Source organism: Martes martes (assembly GCF_963455335.1).
Source record: "Martes martes genome assembly, chromosome: 15".
NCBI classification, from domain to species: Eukaryota; Metazoa; Chordata; class Mammalia; order Carnivora; family Mustelidae; genus Martes; species Martes martes.
Window position 1 is genome coordinate 59,537,737 of NC_137903.1, and position 13,515 is coordinate 59,551,251.

The 13,515-nt window shown below is 40.1% G+C and overlaps 1 protein-coding gene across 1 annotated transcript in view; it reads right to left on the reverse strand.

The window, feature by feature from the left end:
• DESI2 (desumoylating isopeptidase 2) overlaps nt 1–13,515 on the reverse strand; it is a 43,475-nt gene that overhangs the window by 10,235 nt on the left and 19,725 nt on the right. Inside the window, exons 2-3 of the mRNA XM_080824738.1 lie at nt 4,741–4,813; nt 2,119–2,212 (exon numbers count right to left, since the gene is read on the reverse strand). Coding sequence (XP_080680864.1) covers nt 2,119–2,212; nt 4,741–4,813 — 167 coding nt within the window. The remainder of the gene's footprint in view (nt 1–2,118; nt 2,213–4,740; nt 4,814–13,515) is intronic.

Consider the following 13,515-nt stretch of genomic DNA (forward strand, 5'->3'; position numbering starts at 1 on the left):
GGGTCAATGAGATACTTTTTAAAAGTTCTGTGGAGTCTCGACTTTCCTACAATAAACTCCGAGGTGCGCTACTTCTGAATCACACAGACGCAAACCCGGTCGTTTTCTTGATGGAGCAGTGTGTCGTGTATTAAAAATGCGGCAACACATTATTTTCCAAGGCCTGTATGAGCCATCAGGTTATCAGAGAACCAGATCCATGCCGCAAATTTTCCCGCTCAATTATGCCAGCCACCAGAGGGCTGGCCACAGTCATGTTCAGAAATCGTCTTTTACGTCATCTGCTTCTGTGCCACCGTGAGAGGAATCAAAACCAAGCAATCAACCAACCCCACCAATTAAAAAATAACCGCCCGCCACCTGACTCCCAGCTACTACCCCGGACTTGCAACAGACATTATGCAATAGAAAGCAGAATTTTAGTCACATACAAGTTAGGCATCCAAGAAAACTGAAAATACTTAGAAAATCCTTTCATTTAGTAGTCCTGTTAAAAGGGACACCTAAGGAATAGACTCAGGATAGCATTATAGCCAATCTGTGCCCGGCCAAGAAAACCGATGAACTTCTTAGTGGGGTGCCTGGGGGGCTCAGTCGTTAAGCGTCTGCTTTTGGCTCAGGTCATGATCCCAGGGTCCTGGGACTGAGTCCCGCATCGGGCTCCCTGCTCAGCGGGGAGCCTGCTTCTTCCTGTCCCACTGCCCCTCCCCCTGGCTTGTGCTCTCTCTGTCAAATGAATAAATAAAAATCTTAAAAAAAAAGGAAAAATGGAGTCCTATCCTGAATTTCAAGGTTACAACCTCATTTTACCACTTTTCACTTGGCAAATTAATGATCACAGGCCCAAAAGCTTCTTTAAAGCTCTTTGAACCGAAGGTTCTAAATAGCTCTTCAAACACAAACCTTCATAAAAAATGGAAATTGGATTATCAAGCATTCAAATTCTCAGTATTGCTGACTACTCATAAGGCTCCAGAGTATTTTGGTGTATCCAAACACGTGATATACACACACCTTACTAACAGTTTCTCAGCTAACCAACTGTTCAGTTATTTCGAATGTATAAACAGTGTCCATTTCATTGGGAAAAATGAAAAGATTAAAAAAAAAATCCTACTGAATGGGGCACCTGGGTAGCCCAGTCAGTTAAGGGTCCTGACTCTTGATTTCAGCTCAGGTTGTGAGATCGAGTCCTGTGTCAGGCTCCACAGTGAGTGAGGAGCCTGCTTGGGATTCTCTGTCCCTTTGCCCCTCCCTGCCCCTGCTTGCGCTCTTCCGCTCTCTCTTAAACAGAAAAAAAAAGGGGCTCCTGGGTGGCTCAGTGGGTTAAGGGCTCTGCCTTCGGCTCAGGTCATGGTCCCAGGGTCCTGGGATCGAGCCCCGCATCGGGCTCTCTGCTGGGGGGGAGCCTCCTTTCCCCTCTCCCTCTCTGCCTGCTTGTGATCTCTATCTGTCAAATAAATAAATAAAATCTTTAAAAAAAAACAACCCCCCCCCCCAAAAAAAACCAGAAAAAAAAAAATCCTGCCCACCATTTCTTTTCTCTTCATGTATTGATGAACTTCGTAGTGATAAAAACGTGTAGCCCCAGGGGCGCCTGGGTGGGCTCAGTCGTTAAGCATCTGCTTTTGGTTCAGGTCATGAGAGCCTAATTTTAAACTTTATTTGACACCCAATGTCAGAGTAGTTTCAGGTGTACGCAGAGTCAACAACCCCATATGCTCTGCTCACCACAAGGGCAGCTACCACCCGAACGATACAGACACCTATAACTGTGTTCCCTCTCCCCCCACATGGGAGGTCGAGGGGAAACCATCGCTACATACAAACGTCTTCTAAAGCAGAACCCAAGTCCTACCAAGGTAAGAACGTTTTCAAAGGGAACTTACGTGGGTCCTGAATACAAGTAACAGACTAGGTTACGTCAGGCATTTCATAGGGCCGATTCCCATCTTTATACAATTTCAGACAGATTCAGTTTTAAATAGTCAGCAACTACAACACCGTTAAAGAAACATTTTAACTTCCTAGATTTTTGTCTCCAGAATGAATTTTGTATGCTTGTAAACATGCTTTGGCACCTAAGATAGCATAATAAAAATTATCCTCCCTACTTACTTAAATTTAAATGTTTCTCCTAGTTCAGAAGCATTTCCTGGGGAAATTTCAAATATTCCAGAAAAGGGGTAAGGATGGCCACCATAAGCAAATTCTGAAAAGAGAAAACCCATGATTTTTAGTATTTATCACATAAAACTTAATCAGAAATGCTGTATTAGCTTTAATAAATGATGAGGAGGATAATGATACCATCTAAATATTTTGGAGGTTATCAATACTTTCACAAACATCTCATTCGGCTGTTACTTGTACACAACAGTTGATTTAAAAGGCCCGAAACCACTAACGAAAGACACTCGGAAGTGATCCTGATTTGTCCACGTATCTCGTGCACACTGGTGAGAGCAGAGCGACTACCACGGGGGAGTGCGGTCTCTCTGCCTAGTGACTGTGCCGAACCAAGTGGGTGGTCTGTTCCGAGTGTTGTCCTTTTCTAAATTAAAGCGGTCACATGTTAAACTTGTACTTTACCGGAAAAGCTGTCTAATAACAATGATTTTGCACAGCTCCTGGGCTGAAGACTGTTGGTTTATCTTTGAGTAAGACTGAAACATTAGCAAGCCTGAAAAACTGAATTCCATTCCCCTCATTCAAGAAAAAAAGAAGCTGCCACATCGACACATACACCTACACACACACTCTCCACAGCACACCTCTGAGCCAGGAGGGGCCGGCGCGTGCTATAGGCTCACGAGAAATCAGCTCTGATCCAGAACAGAAGCAGACAGTGCTTTCAGATAAGGAAGGAACTAAAATCCCTGGGAGGAGATACTCAGATCGTGGTGGACTTATTTTCAAAATCACAAATGTTTAAATGAATCTCCTCGCTTACCATTTGCTAAATATAATCGTCAAAGGTCAATGAACAAGGCAGACACCAAGTTTCCTTTTGATCCAGACCTTCCAGAGAAAAAGCAAGGACGTGGATAAGAAATAAAGTGCCTGGCATTCAATTTTGAAACAGTCAAAATGATCTTAACGACAGGATTTTATAAAACACTATAATCACGTTAGACGTGGAAAGGTAATGTTTAGATTTTTTTTTTTTTACTTCCTCAATTCCAGTAAGAAAAGTGGTCAGCCATTTATTCCAGAAGTGTCATTCCACTTTCAGCAAGATATTGACCTTAGCTTGACTAAGCCTCCCTGAACATGCTTGGACCGTGTTTCCAATTATTCCTAAATCACTTTACGGAGGGGCGCAGTGATTAGACAGGTGCGAGGGTACTGGACTAGTGGGCAGGAACACTCGGGTTCAAGTCCCCGTCCTACTGATCGGCAGCAGGACCTTCAGCAGAGCTGAGCTTGGGCTTCTTTGTTTGCAGAATGGAGCAAGTGCCACTTGTCCCCATGTCCTTCTCTATGTCACAGCGGCATGGTCATGTGGCTCAGAATTGGATGGCACTTAAAAGACTGGAACACACCACAGAAATTCAGTTAAAAAGCAACACACACAACTTTGGTAGAAGCCAGATCAAACAGGGGAAGTAAACCCACAGACGACGATGCTGCCCGCAGCGACAATCTCACCGCTAACCCTTCGGGCAGGAGCCTCCTGGCTCTGGGGGATTACTTGGTAGATGCAGCCTTTCCAGTAAGACGGAGCTCACGGGGCGGACCTCCATAGCAAACATCTTCTATGCTACGCGCCGCAGCCAGGGGCAGCTAATGTGGAGCGTCAGGAGGGGACAGTACCAATGCCCCCGACACGCTGGGGTACGTGAGCCTTGTGCTCGTGTTCACGGAAGCTGGTCTGCAACCTCCACGGGCGGCTCGGGGCAGGCTGCCATCACGTGTTCTTGCAGGTCTGGTACAGAGACCGCCCGGCTGAGGCAAATAAAAGACATTTCTGCTACAGGGTGAGTTTATGATGCAAATAATACGGTCTTACAGCCCTGCTGGAACTGGCAATGTGCTCTGCGTCATGCAGACCATTACCACTTATGGCTTGGTCTGGAGGAAATTACCCTGCACCAACAGTGGGAATCAGAACCAAGGAAAAAGCTGTTGATAACAAGCTGCTTGGCTTGAGTGGCTCCTGTCATATTTATCGTAATAAAGGACCCAGAAGACTAAAAGGGCTGAGTTAGTGACCAAGGCCATCATTCCTGAGCAAAAAGCTAGATGTAATCAAGGGTGGGATTTGCTCTGTGATATTTTTAAACTTTGAAATGACACACTTGCAGGTCTATAAAAACAAATTTAATACTGAAATTCCCTCAGGAAATTGGTTATTTCAAGTTTGACACTCTAGCACCAACGCCTCTCCAACCGTAATGACTGGTTTTCAACACGCAGGTTTTTTTAGGAACTCCAGTATCATCGGCACAAGATTGTCATGGTAAGACAATCCCAAAGGCACATATCTTTTAAGACCCTGCGTTTGGAGTAAAAGATAACTACATGAATGTACGGTCATGTACTTTCTCCCCAAATACATTCAACTTTGGGCATTTTCTCAAAATACAGTGTAAACGAATGTGGGGACATTTTGTTCTCCTTTCCACAGTAATGTATGGAAGCAGCTGAAAAAAACAGGAAGCGCTACAGACACGAACTGCAAGTCCTTTAAAAGAAAACAATCTTCAGAAAGTCTACTTAGATGGTGTGTACACATACCTCTGCCGTACACTTCAATGCCCGAATGAAAAACGCCGATCCCGATGGACGAGGTGTATTCGTTCATCCAGTACTAGGAAAAAAAGAAGAGATTCAGAATATCTGTCCACTTACCACTTGACTCCACATGATAGGAAACTACCGCCCCGCATCCTGCATGGAATAGTGAGGCCCTTCTAGCTTCATTTCTTAGTATTTTTCCTTCTGGCCCCCGAACTCAACAATAATGGCTCATTCAGTCCTATCTCTGTGCTTCTGCTTGTAAGACATCCCACGTGAAATACCTTCCTGGGTCAAAATGACTGCCTCAAGTTGTAAAGGCTTAGAGCATATGCCATAAAGTCTAAACCTGGTCAGCTTGTGGGAAAAAATGGATCTAAGAGCTCTCCCGTGATTAAAAAAAAAAAAAAAATCACACATAGCATATGCTTTCATATCTTTTTTTTTCTATCTTAAGCCTTCCCTTTCATTCTCTGGTGAGCTCCCCGAGGACTGGGCTATTGTATTTTTTCAAAAACGTTTGAAAAAGACATATAAGACATATATATGGCATGTATGTCCTGATTCAGCTCAAAGTTCGATAACGATAATACAAGAACAAATAATACGAGGCACAAAAGGCTACCACAATCTTACCACTGACATGTAGTAAACATTCCCAGAAAAGGCAGTATCTGAATTGGGTTTTTAGGAACAAATGAGGTTTCCCCAGATAGAAAATGTAGGGGGTGCGGTAGAATGGAGGGGGATGGGGAGAAATGTCTGGAAGAGCTAAGAGGGCGCACCAAGCATCACGATGTGGGTATCTGGGGGCGAATGTGGAGGGGTGCCAGGAGGACTGGAGAGGGTTTAGCTAGAAGAAGGCAGTAAATGAGTCAATAGCTCATTAAACAAACACTTAGGCAACACTTAACAGTGTTACAAACCCATTAAGTTTCTTCTAGATGAGAGGATAGGTAATTTGGCTTTAATGTTTCTGGGTTTATTCAAGTCTTAGCCTTGGTTCCAGATCCCTAGCCAGTTTTCCAGACTTTGGGAAGTGCGTGTTCGCATACATTGCTGGAGGAAGCAAAAATGGATAAAGTCAATTTATTCTGTCCCAAATGTACTTGGAAGAAAAATTAAGCAATAATAAACAAGAAATATTTGAAAGAGAACAAGGAACTTTCTCATCTAAATATCAATACACTCATTCACAGGACGGTACTGCTTTAGAACAGATCCTTGCACGTGTAAGAATCTGGTATATGATCAAGATGGTGTTTAGGAACAATGTTAAAGTTTAAACTATTAAAAAGGTGTTGACAAAACTCACGCATAAAAATATGTTTCATGCATCTAAAAATTCTGGTGTGTCTAAAAATAATCATAGAGAAGAAAATAGATAAAAAAATTCTTAGATGGGAAAAGACCTAAGTAAAGCAAAACCTAGAATTTTTATAGGAAAACCACAGATAGTCAACAAAAACTTCAAATTTCTTATTGTGTAAAACCACATGCACAACATCAAAGGATGAACAAGACACAGGGAGAAAAGATGAGAATGATAATATGTCTCGCTCTCTACCAGATTCTATTTGGTTCCTGATTTAGGACAGCCTGAATTTGGATGGCAAGTTAGGGATATTATCGGAATTGATTTGATTTTGGGTATTGTAGTGAGGGTACATACAGAAAGGGATTTCTCAAGACTTTATCCAATCTACTTAATTCTACAGTTTAGGCAGCAAAAATTCAGACAGCAAGGGATACCATACACAAAAGCTCCATTAAAATAACTCCTATGGGGCGCCTGGGTGGCTCAGTCAGTTAAGGTCTGCCTTTGGCTCAAGTCATGATCCCGGGGATCGAGCCCCACATCAGGCTCCTTGATCTCTGTGGAGCCTGCTTTTCCCTTTCCTCCCTACTCATGTGCTCTATCTCTGTCTCTCTTTCAAATAAATAAAAATCTGAAAACGAACAAACCCATAGACAAGTGAGCAATCATGGAAGAAATTAGTGGCTAACAAACAAGAACTATCATTCTCACTAGTACACAGAAAAATACTAATGAAAACAGTAAGCTACCATTCTTTTTTTTAATCCATCAGACTGGCAAATATAAAAAATATTGCTAAATATTGCTGGTGTTGGTAAGGGTGTGAGGAAGCTCCCGCCGAAGTGTGAATCAGTAACAGTTAATCAACCATTATACTTCTTGGGAATCTATTCTACAGAAATACTTGAACATATGCAATGACATTTTCTGGGATATTAACTGTTGTCTATAATACTGAAAACCTAGAAACAACACAGATATCGGTAATGGAATGGTTAAATAAATTATGGTAAATCTGTATTATGAACTATCATACAGCTACTAAAAGAGTAGCTATGTATAACTTGATACATATGGACATAAAAAGATCCCTAAGACATATAAGGTAAAACACCAATTATGATACCGTATCTGTCATGTGATCGCATATTTGCAAAACTGATAAATAAATATGCCCTTTGTGTATATTTTGTGCTAACATGGAAACATACTACAAAACTGTAGTATTTTACTACACTGACTACAGCAAAAGAAAGTTTGAGGGATATAGACCAAACTGTTAACAGTTTGGGAAAGGGGTGCAGACATAGCAGGGGAGTGAGTAGAGTAGTAGAAAGGGCTACTTTCACTTTTATCTGAAATATTTGAAAAAAAATTACATTTATTGAAGTATAACTGACATACAATGTAATATTGGTTTCAGGTGTAGAATACAGTGATTTGATATCTACATACATTGTGAAATGGTCACCACTATAAGTCTAGTTCCTATCTATCACCTTACAATGTTAATACTATGCTACGGACTATATTCCTGCATGCTACAATACATCCCAATGACTTATTTACTTTATAACTTGGAAGTCAGATCCAAAAAAACAGTAAGGCCAGTATCAAGGAACTTATCACTGCCTATGTTTTCTTTGAGGAGTTTCATAATTTGAGGTCTTACAATCAAGTCTTTAACCCATTTTGAGTTGATTTTGTATCTGGTATAAAACAGTGGTCCAGTTTCATTTGTTTGCATGTAGCTGTCCAGTTTTCCCAACACCATTTGTTAAAGAGACTGTCCTTTCCCTATCTCTATTCTTGCCTCCTTTGTTGTAAATCAACTGACCAAAAATACATGGGTTTAAGTCTGTGAGCTCTATTCAGTTCTGATGATGTATGTGTCTGTTTTTATGCCAATACCATACTGTTTGATTACTGTAGCTTTGTAGTATAGTTTGAAATAAAGGAGAGCGGTATCTCTGGCTTTCTCCTTCTTTCTCAAGATGGGTTTGGCTGTTCAGGGTCTTTTGTGGTTTCATACAGATTTTAGAATTATTTCTAGGTCTGTGGACAATGTCACTGGAATTTTAATATGGGTTGCACTGAATCTGTAGATTACTTTGGGTAGAATGGACATCTTAACGTTATTAATTCTTTCAGTCCTTTGAGGACAAAATCTTGCTATTTCTCCAATTTTTTTCACGAATGTATTATAGTTTCGAGTGTACAGGTCTTTCACCTCTTTGGTTAAATTTATTCCTGGGTACTTTATTCTTTTTGATGCCATTGTAAATGGGATGTTTTCTTGATTTTTCTTTCTGATACTTCATTAGTGTATTAGAAACTGATTTTTATATATTAATTTTGCATCCAGCAACTGGACTGAATTCTAACAGTTTTAAAACAGGTGGAGTTTTCCATATATGGTATCATGTCATCCATAAGTAGTGACAGTTTTGCTTCTTCCTCTCCAATCTGCATGCCTTTTATTTCTCTTTCTTGCGTAATTGCCATGGCCAGGAATCCCAATATGATGTTGAGTAAAAGTGGTAAGGGGGGCATCCTGGTTTTGTTCCTGATCTTAGAGAAAAAGGAGAATAATGTTCACTTGGTCTCAAAGTACTGAACCCCACATTTCTCTATATTATAAGGAAAAAAAATCTTTTAAAAATTTTTATTTATTTATTTGACAGAGAGAGAGAGAGATTACAAGTAGGCAGAGAGGCAGGCAGAGAGAGGGGGAAGCAGGCTCCCTGCTGAGCAGAGAGCCCCATGTGGGGCTCGATCCCAGGACCCTGAGATCATGACCCGAGCCGAAGGCAGAGGCTTAACCCACTGAGCCACCCAGGCGCCCCCAAAAAGGTATCTTTGAAAATATGAAAAAAATACGGTAACTATCACCTTACGTAGATGACTAAACACAGTATCACTGACAGCTGGACAAACTGATGTTATGTACCTCCCGATGTGATAAAACAGAAAGGCCACAACATTTCCTTTGTTAGTTTTGTCAGGTATGTTTAATAGAATATAATCCTAAGAAAAAAAAATCAGTAACTGGACTGTGGGGCTTTCTATAAGAAAAGTAACCTGGTCTCTTAAAGAAATAATGACATAAAAGTCAAAAGAAGGGTGGCTATTCTTTAAAGAAAATGAAAAAAAATTATGACAATTAAATGCAATGAAGGAACCTTGACTATATTAGGTTAAATCACCCTCTCCCTAAGACATTATTAGGGGAAACAGTAATGGAAAATTTCCTGGGTGTGATAACAGTATTGTGATTAGGCAGAGAATGTCTTATTAGGAAATACATGTTGAAGTATTTAGAGATGAAATGCTATAACATTTGTGACTTATTTTCTGCATGGGTGTGAAAGTGACTGTGTGCGTAGGAGAGGGTACGAGAAAGCAAATATAGTTAAAAACTGGTGAATCTAGGGGAAGAGCATACACATTGTACTCTTCTTTCAAGTTTTTTTTTTAAGATTTTATTTATTTTTATTTATTTGTCAGAGAGAGCACAAGCGGGGCAGCTGCAGGTAGAGCAGGCAGGAGAAGCAGACCCCCCCCCCCCCCCCCCCCCGCCGCTGAGCAGGGAGCCCGATGTGGGAGTGGATCCCAGTGGATCATGAGCTGAGCCCAAGGCAGCCGCTTAACTGACTGAGCCACCCAGGCATCCCAAGTTTTTTGTTTTGTTTTGTTTTTTTAAGTCATAAACATTTTCAAAGTAAAAAGTTAGGGGAAACTGAGGAGAATGATCTAGTTCTCGTCTCCTTACAGCAGAAGAGATGCTTTTCCATGTTTCTTGCTACCCTCCTACTTTCTCTCCCTTTTCAGAGGAGGAAGCAGAAAATCCCACAAGGTGATCATGCTAGTCTGCATAAAAATTTTGCTAGTTTCTTTCCAGTCAGTGGTTCCCCTGGCAGCCAACTTCTCTTCGACTTAAACTGTCTTTTCCGTTTGAAAAATTCCATTGTTTATACTGTTTGCAACCAATAATTTGGTCTGTATACTGCTGATTTCCTTAACAACAGCACCGACAGCTTTTGTTCTGAATGCAGACAGCTCTCATTTAAAGGTGACCTTTTCTCTTTTTATAGTGTGAGCTTCTCTTCCAAAATATAGAATGTTTTCCAAAAAGAATCCATCTTTTCCAAAAAGAAAATCATCCAAAATGGTTTGTCTGCAATAATCAAATGGCTTTAAACTCTTAGTAAACTGAGCATTTTTCTCCATTTAATGTCTAATAGCACTTAATTTTAACAATTTATCTTTTAGTTGCACACTAGTTTTCCAAAAGTGCTTTTATAATAAATTTCTATAATGGGAATCTAAATGTTTTCTCAGGAGACAGAAAGGTTTTCATGAAACTAAAAATCATATATAAGCAGTGACTTTTGGCCAGGGTGACGACGGGAATGCATTTGCCGGAGTGGGGATCCTGAACTCAGAAATCTTTTCTTTTCTGTCCTTCCACGAATGAAGATCACGATCTCTCCCATGCTTAGTTGCCATTCTTTTAGTCGCCTGGGTATGTACGCTACTACTTTAGAGTCTGAAATCTCCCTGTATTCAAGATTTTACATTCTAAAAAAGAAAAGGGTATGTTGTGACACATTTTTTGAGATGGAAAATCTGTAAAATTAGAGAAACTTAAAAATGAGAGAGAAATGTACTATCCAGAAATTTGGCTGGTCCTTTGGAATTCACTATAATGAGACCTGATCTATATAAGACTTCTCATGAAATGCTGATGCACTACAGTGAAAAACGAATACTTGGTAGCTTTTCAAGCGCCAGCATCTACTTCCATTCTCAGATGCAAAGTTGGACAATCAGGTCAAGTGTTTTGTTCAGGTTTTAGGAAGCTTAGAAGTTGCTAAGGAAAGGCTATCCTCACCCAGAGAGATTCCTTTGGTTAGTATTAGACAGCAGAAGCCTACCTCTCCTAACATCATTTTTCCCCCCAGCAAAGGCTTTTGTCTTAATATTCTGGGCCAGGCAGGAATTAATGGTGATGCTACATATTCACTGTTAGCGGTAACAATGAAGGGCTCAACAGTCCTTTGATTATCATGTTTCTTTGTATTTTCCATCCCTAGAAAGCCCCAAATTTAGAGTTAATTTCTTTGTGAGATTAAGGTAACTACTTATTAGTTAGAAATCTATGAACAGACAGCTTTATGGACCTTACAGAAAAAAAAGGATTATAAGGAATGCTACAAACAACCATATACCAATAATTAGATAACAGATGGAATGAACAAATTCCTGAAAAGACACAAACTCCCAGAACTGACTCAAGAAGAAATAAAAAATCTGAATTGATCTATAATCAATGAGAATGAAAGAGAACAGATTAGTAATTTAAACCACCCACAAATAAAAGACTGTGACCAAACCATTTTGGTGAATTCCACCAAACATTTAATTTTTAAAATATTATTTATTTTAGGGGGAGAGAGAGTGCATGCATGAGAGGGAAGAGAGGCGGGGGGGGGGGTGGAAGGGGAGAGAGAGAGAGAGAGAGAAAGAGAGAGAGAAGCAGACTCCCCACCAAGCGTAGAGCCCGATGCAGGGCTGGATCCCACAACCCTGAGATCATGACTGGAGCTGAAATTAAGAGTCAGATGCTTAACTGACTGAGCCACCCAGGTGCCCTTCCACCAAATATTTAAACAATAACCAGTACCAATTCTTCACAAACTACTCCAAAAGACAGAAGGGAACATTTCCCAATAATTTGACACCGAAACCAGACAGACATCCTGAGGAAACTACAGACCAACATCTCTTATGAATATAGACTCAAAAATCCTCAACAAAATACTAGAAAATTGAATCCAGCAACATATAAAAAGCAAGTGAGATCTATTCCAGGAATGGAAGGTGGGTTTAATATCAAAAAAATCAATTCATATAATATACCATATTGGTAGTATACCATACCAACAGAATAAAGGACAAGATCTACAGGATCATCTCCTTAGATGCAGACAAGCACTTGACAAAATCCAACACTCTTTCATGATATAAACACTTAACAGACTAGGAATATAAGGAAACTTCCTCAGTCTGATAAAGGGCATCTATGAAAACCCACAGCTTGGCCTTTTGGCTAAGATCAAGTGTAAAGTCATACTTAATGGTGAAAGATACAATGCCTTCTTTCCCTTTCGGATCAGGAACAAAACAACGATGTCTGCTCTTGCCCCTTCCAAGGCACTGTACTGGAATTTCCAGCCCAGTCAATTAGAGAAGAAAAAGAAACAAAAGACACCCAGATTGGAAAAGAAGAAGTAAAATGATCTCTACTTGCAGATGGTGTACTCCTGCATATAGAAAATTACTGCAAGTCCACTAATGACCTATTAAAAACTAATAAACAAGTTCATCAAGGCTGCAGGGTACAGGATGAATACCTAAAACATCAACTGCATTTCTCTATACCAGCAATGAACAATACAGAGATGAAATTAAGAAAATTCCATTTACACTGGAGAAGGTATGTGCTATGATGAGTGCTGTGAAGTGTGTAAACCTGGCAATTCACAGACCTGTATCCCTGGGGCTAATAATACATTATATGTTAATAAAAAAATTAAAAAAATGTAAAAAAAAAGAAAATTCCATTTACAGTTCTATCAAAAAAATATTTAGGGATAAATTGAACAAAAGAATATAGTTCTGCATCTGAAAACGATTAAAACCTTCCCAGCAGTATTATTTCTAATAGCCAACCAATGGGAACACCCTAAATGTCTGTCAACTGATGAGTGAACAGGGTGTGGTGTTTCCACACAATGTAATATTTCTCAGTAAAAGGAACTGAGCACTGATGCATGTGATGACATGAATGGCCCTTGAAAACATTATGCCAGGTCAGAAAAGACCACCTACTGTAGGATTTCGTTTCCATGAAATGCCTAGAATAGGTAAATCTAAAAAACAGGATATTAGTAGTTATCTACAAATGGGAGGTTTGCAGGGAAATGGAAGTGACTGCTGATGGGATGGGGTTTCCTTTTTAGGGTGAAGACAAATTTCTAACATGGTCTGTGATGATGGTTGTAGAACTCAGTGAACACATGTGGAAATGTGTCCACGGTAGTAAATGCGTTCTCAGAGTAAAGAACACATGAGTTCACATGTCCACTGAATTGTACACAGGGTGAACTGTATGGTATGTGAATTAAAAACCCGTTTTAAAAAGGCTAGGAATAGAAATAAAGGATGTACTAACTTGTGTCAAATGGCAGAAAGCCTATTATTTTATAGTTGGCAAACTTAAACGCAAACGGTTCTATAAATAACGTGTCCCCCAAGGATAAGTCTTCCTTTAAATACAATACACACTTAGCTTCTTGGGAGGGGAGGGAAGGTAAGCTGGCATTATAGGGAAGTTTTCCCTATGTTAACAAAATGAAAACCAAGAAATTCATGAGGAAAAAGGTTCCATTTCC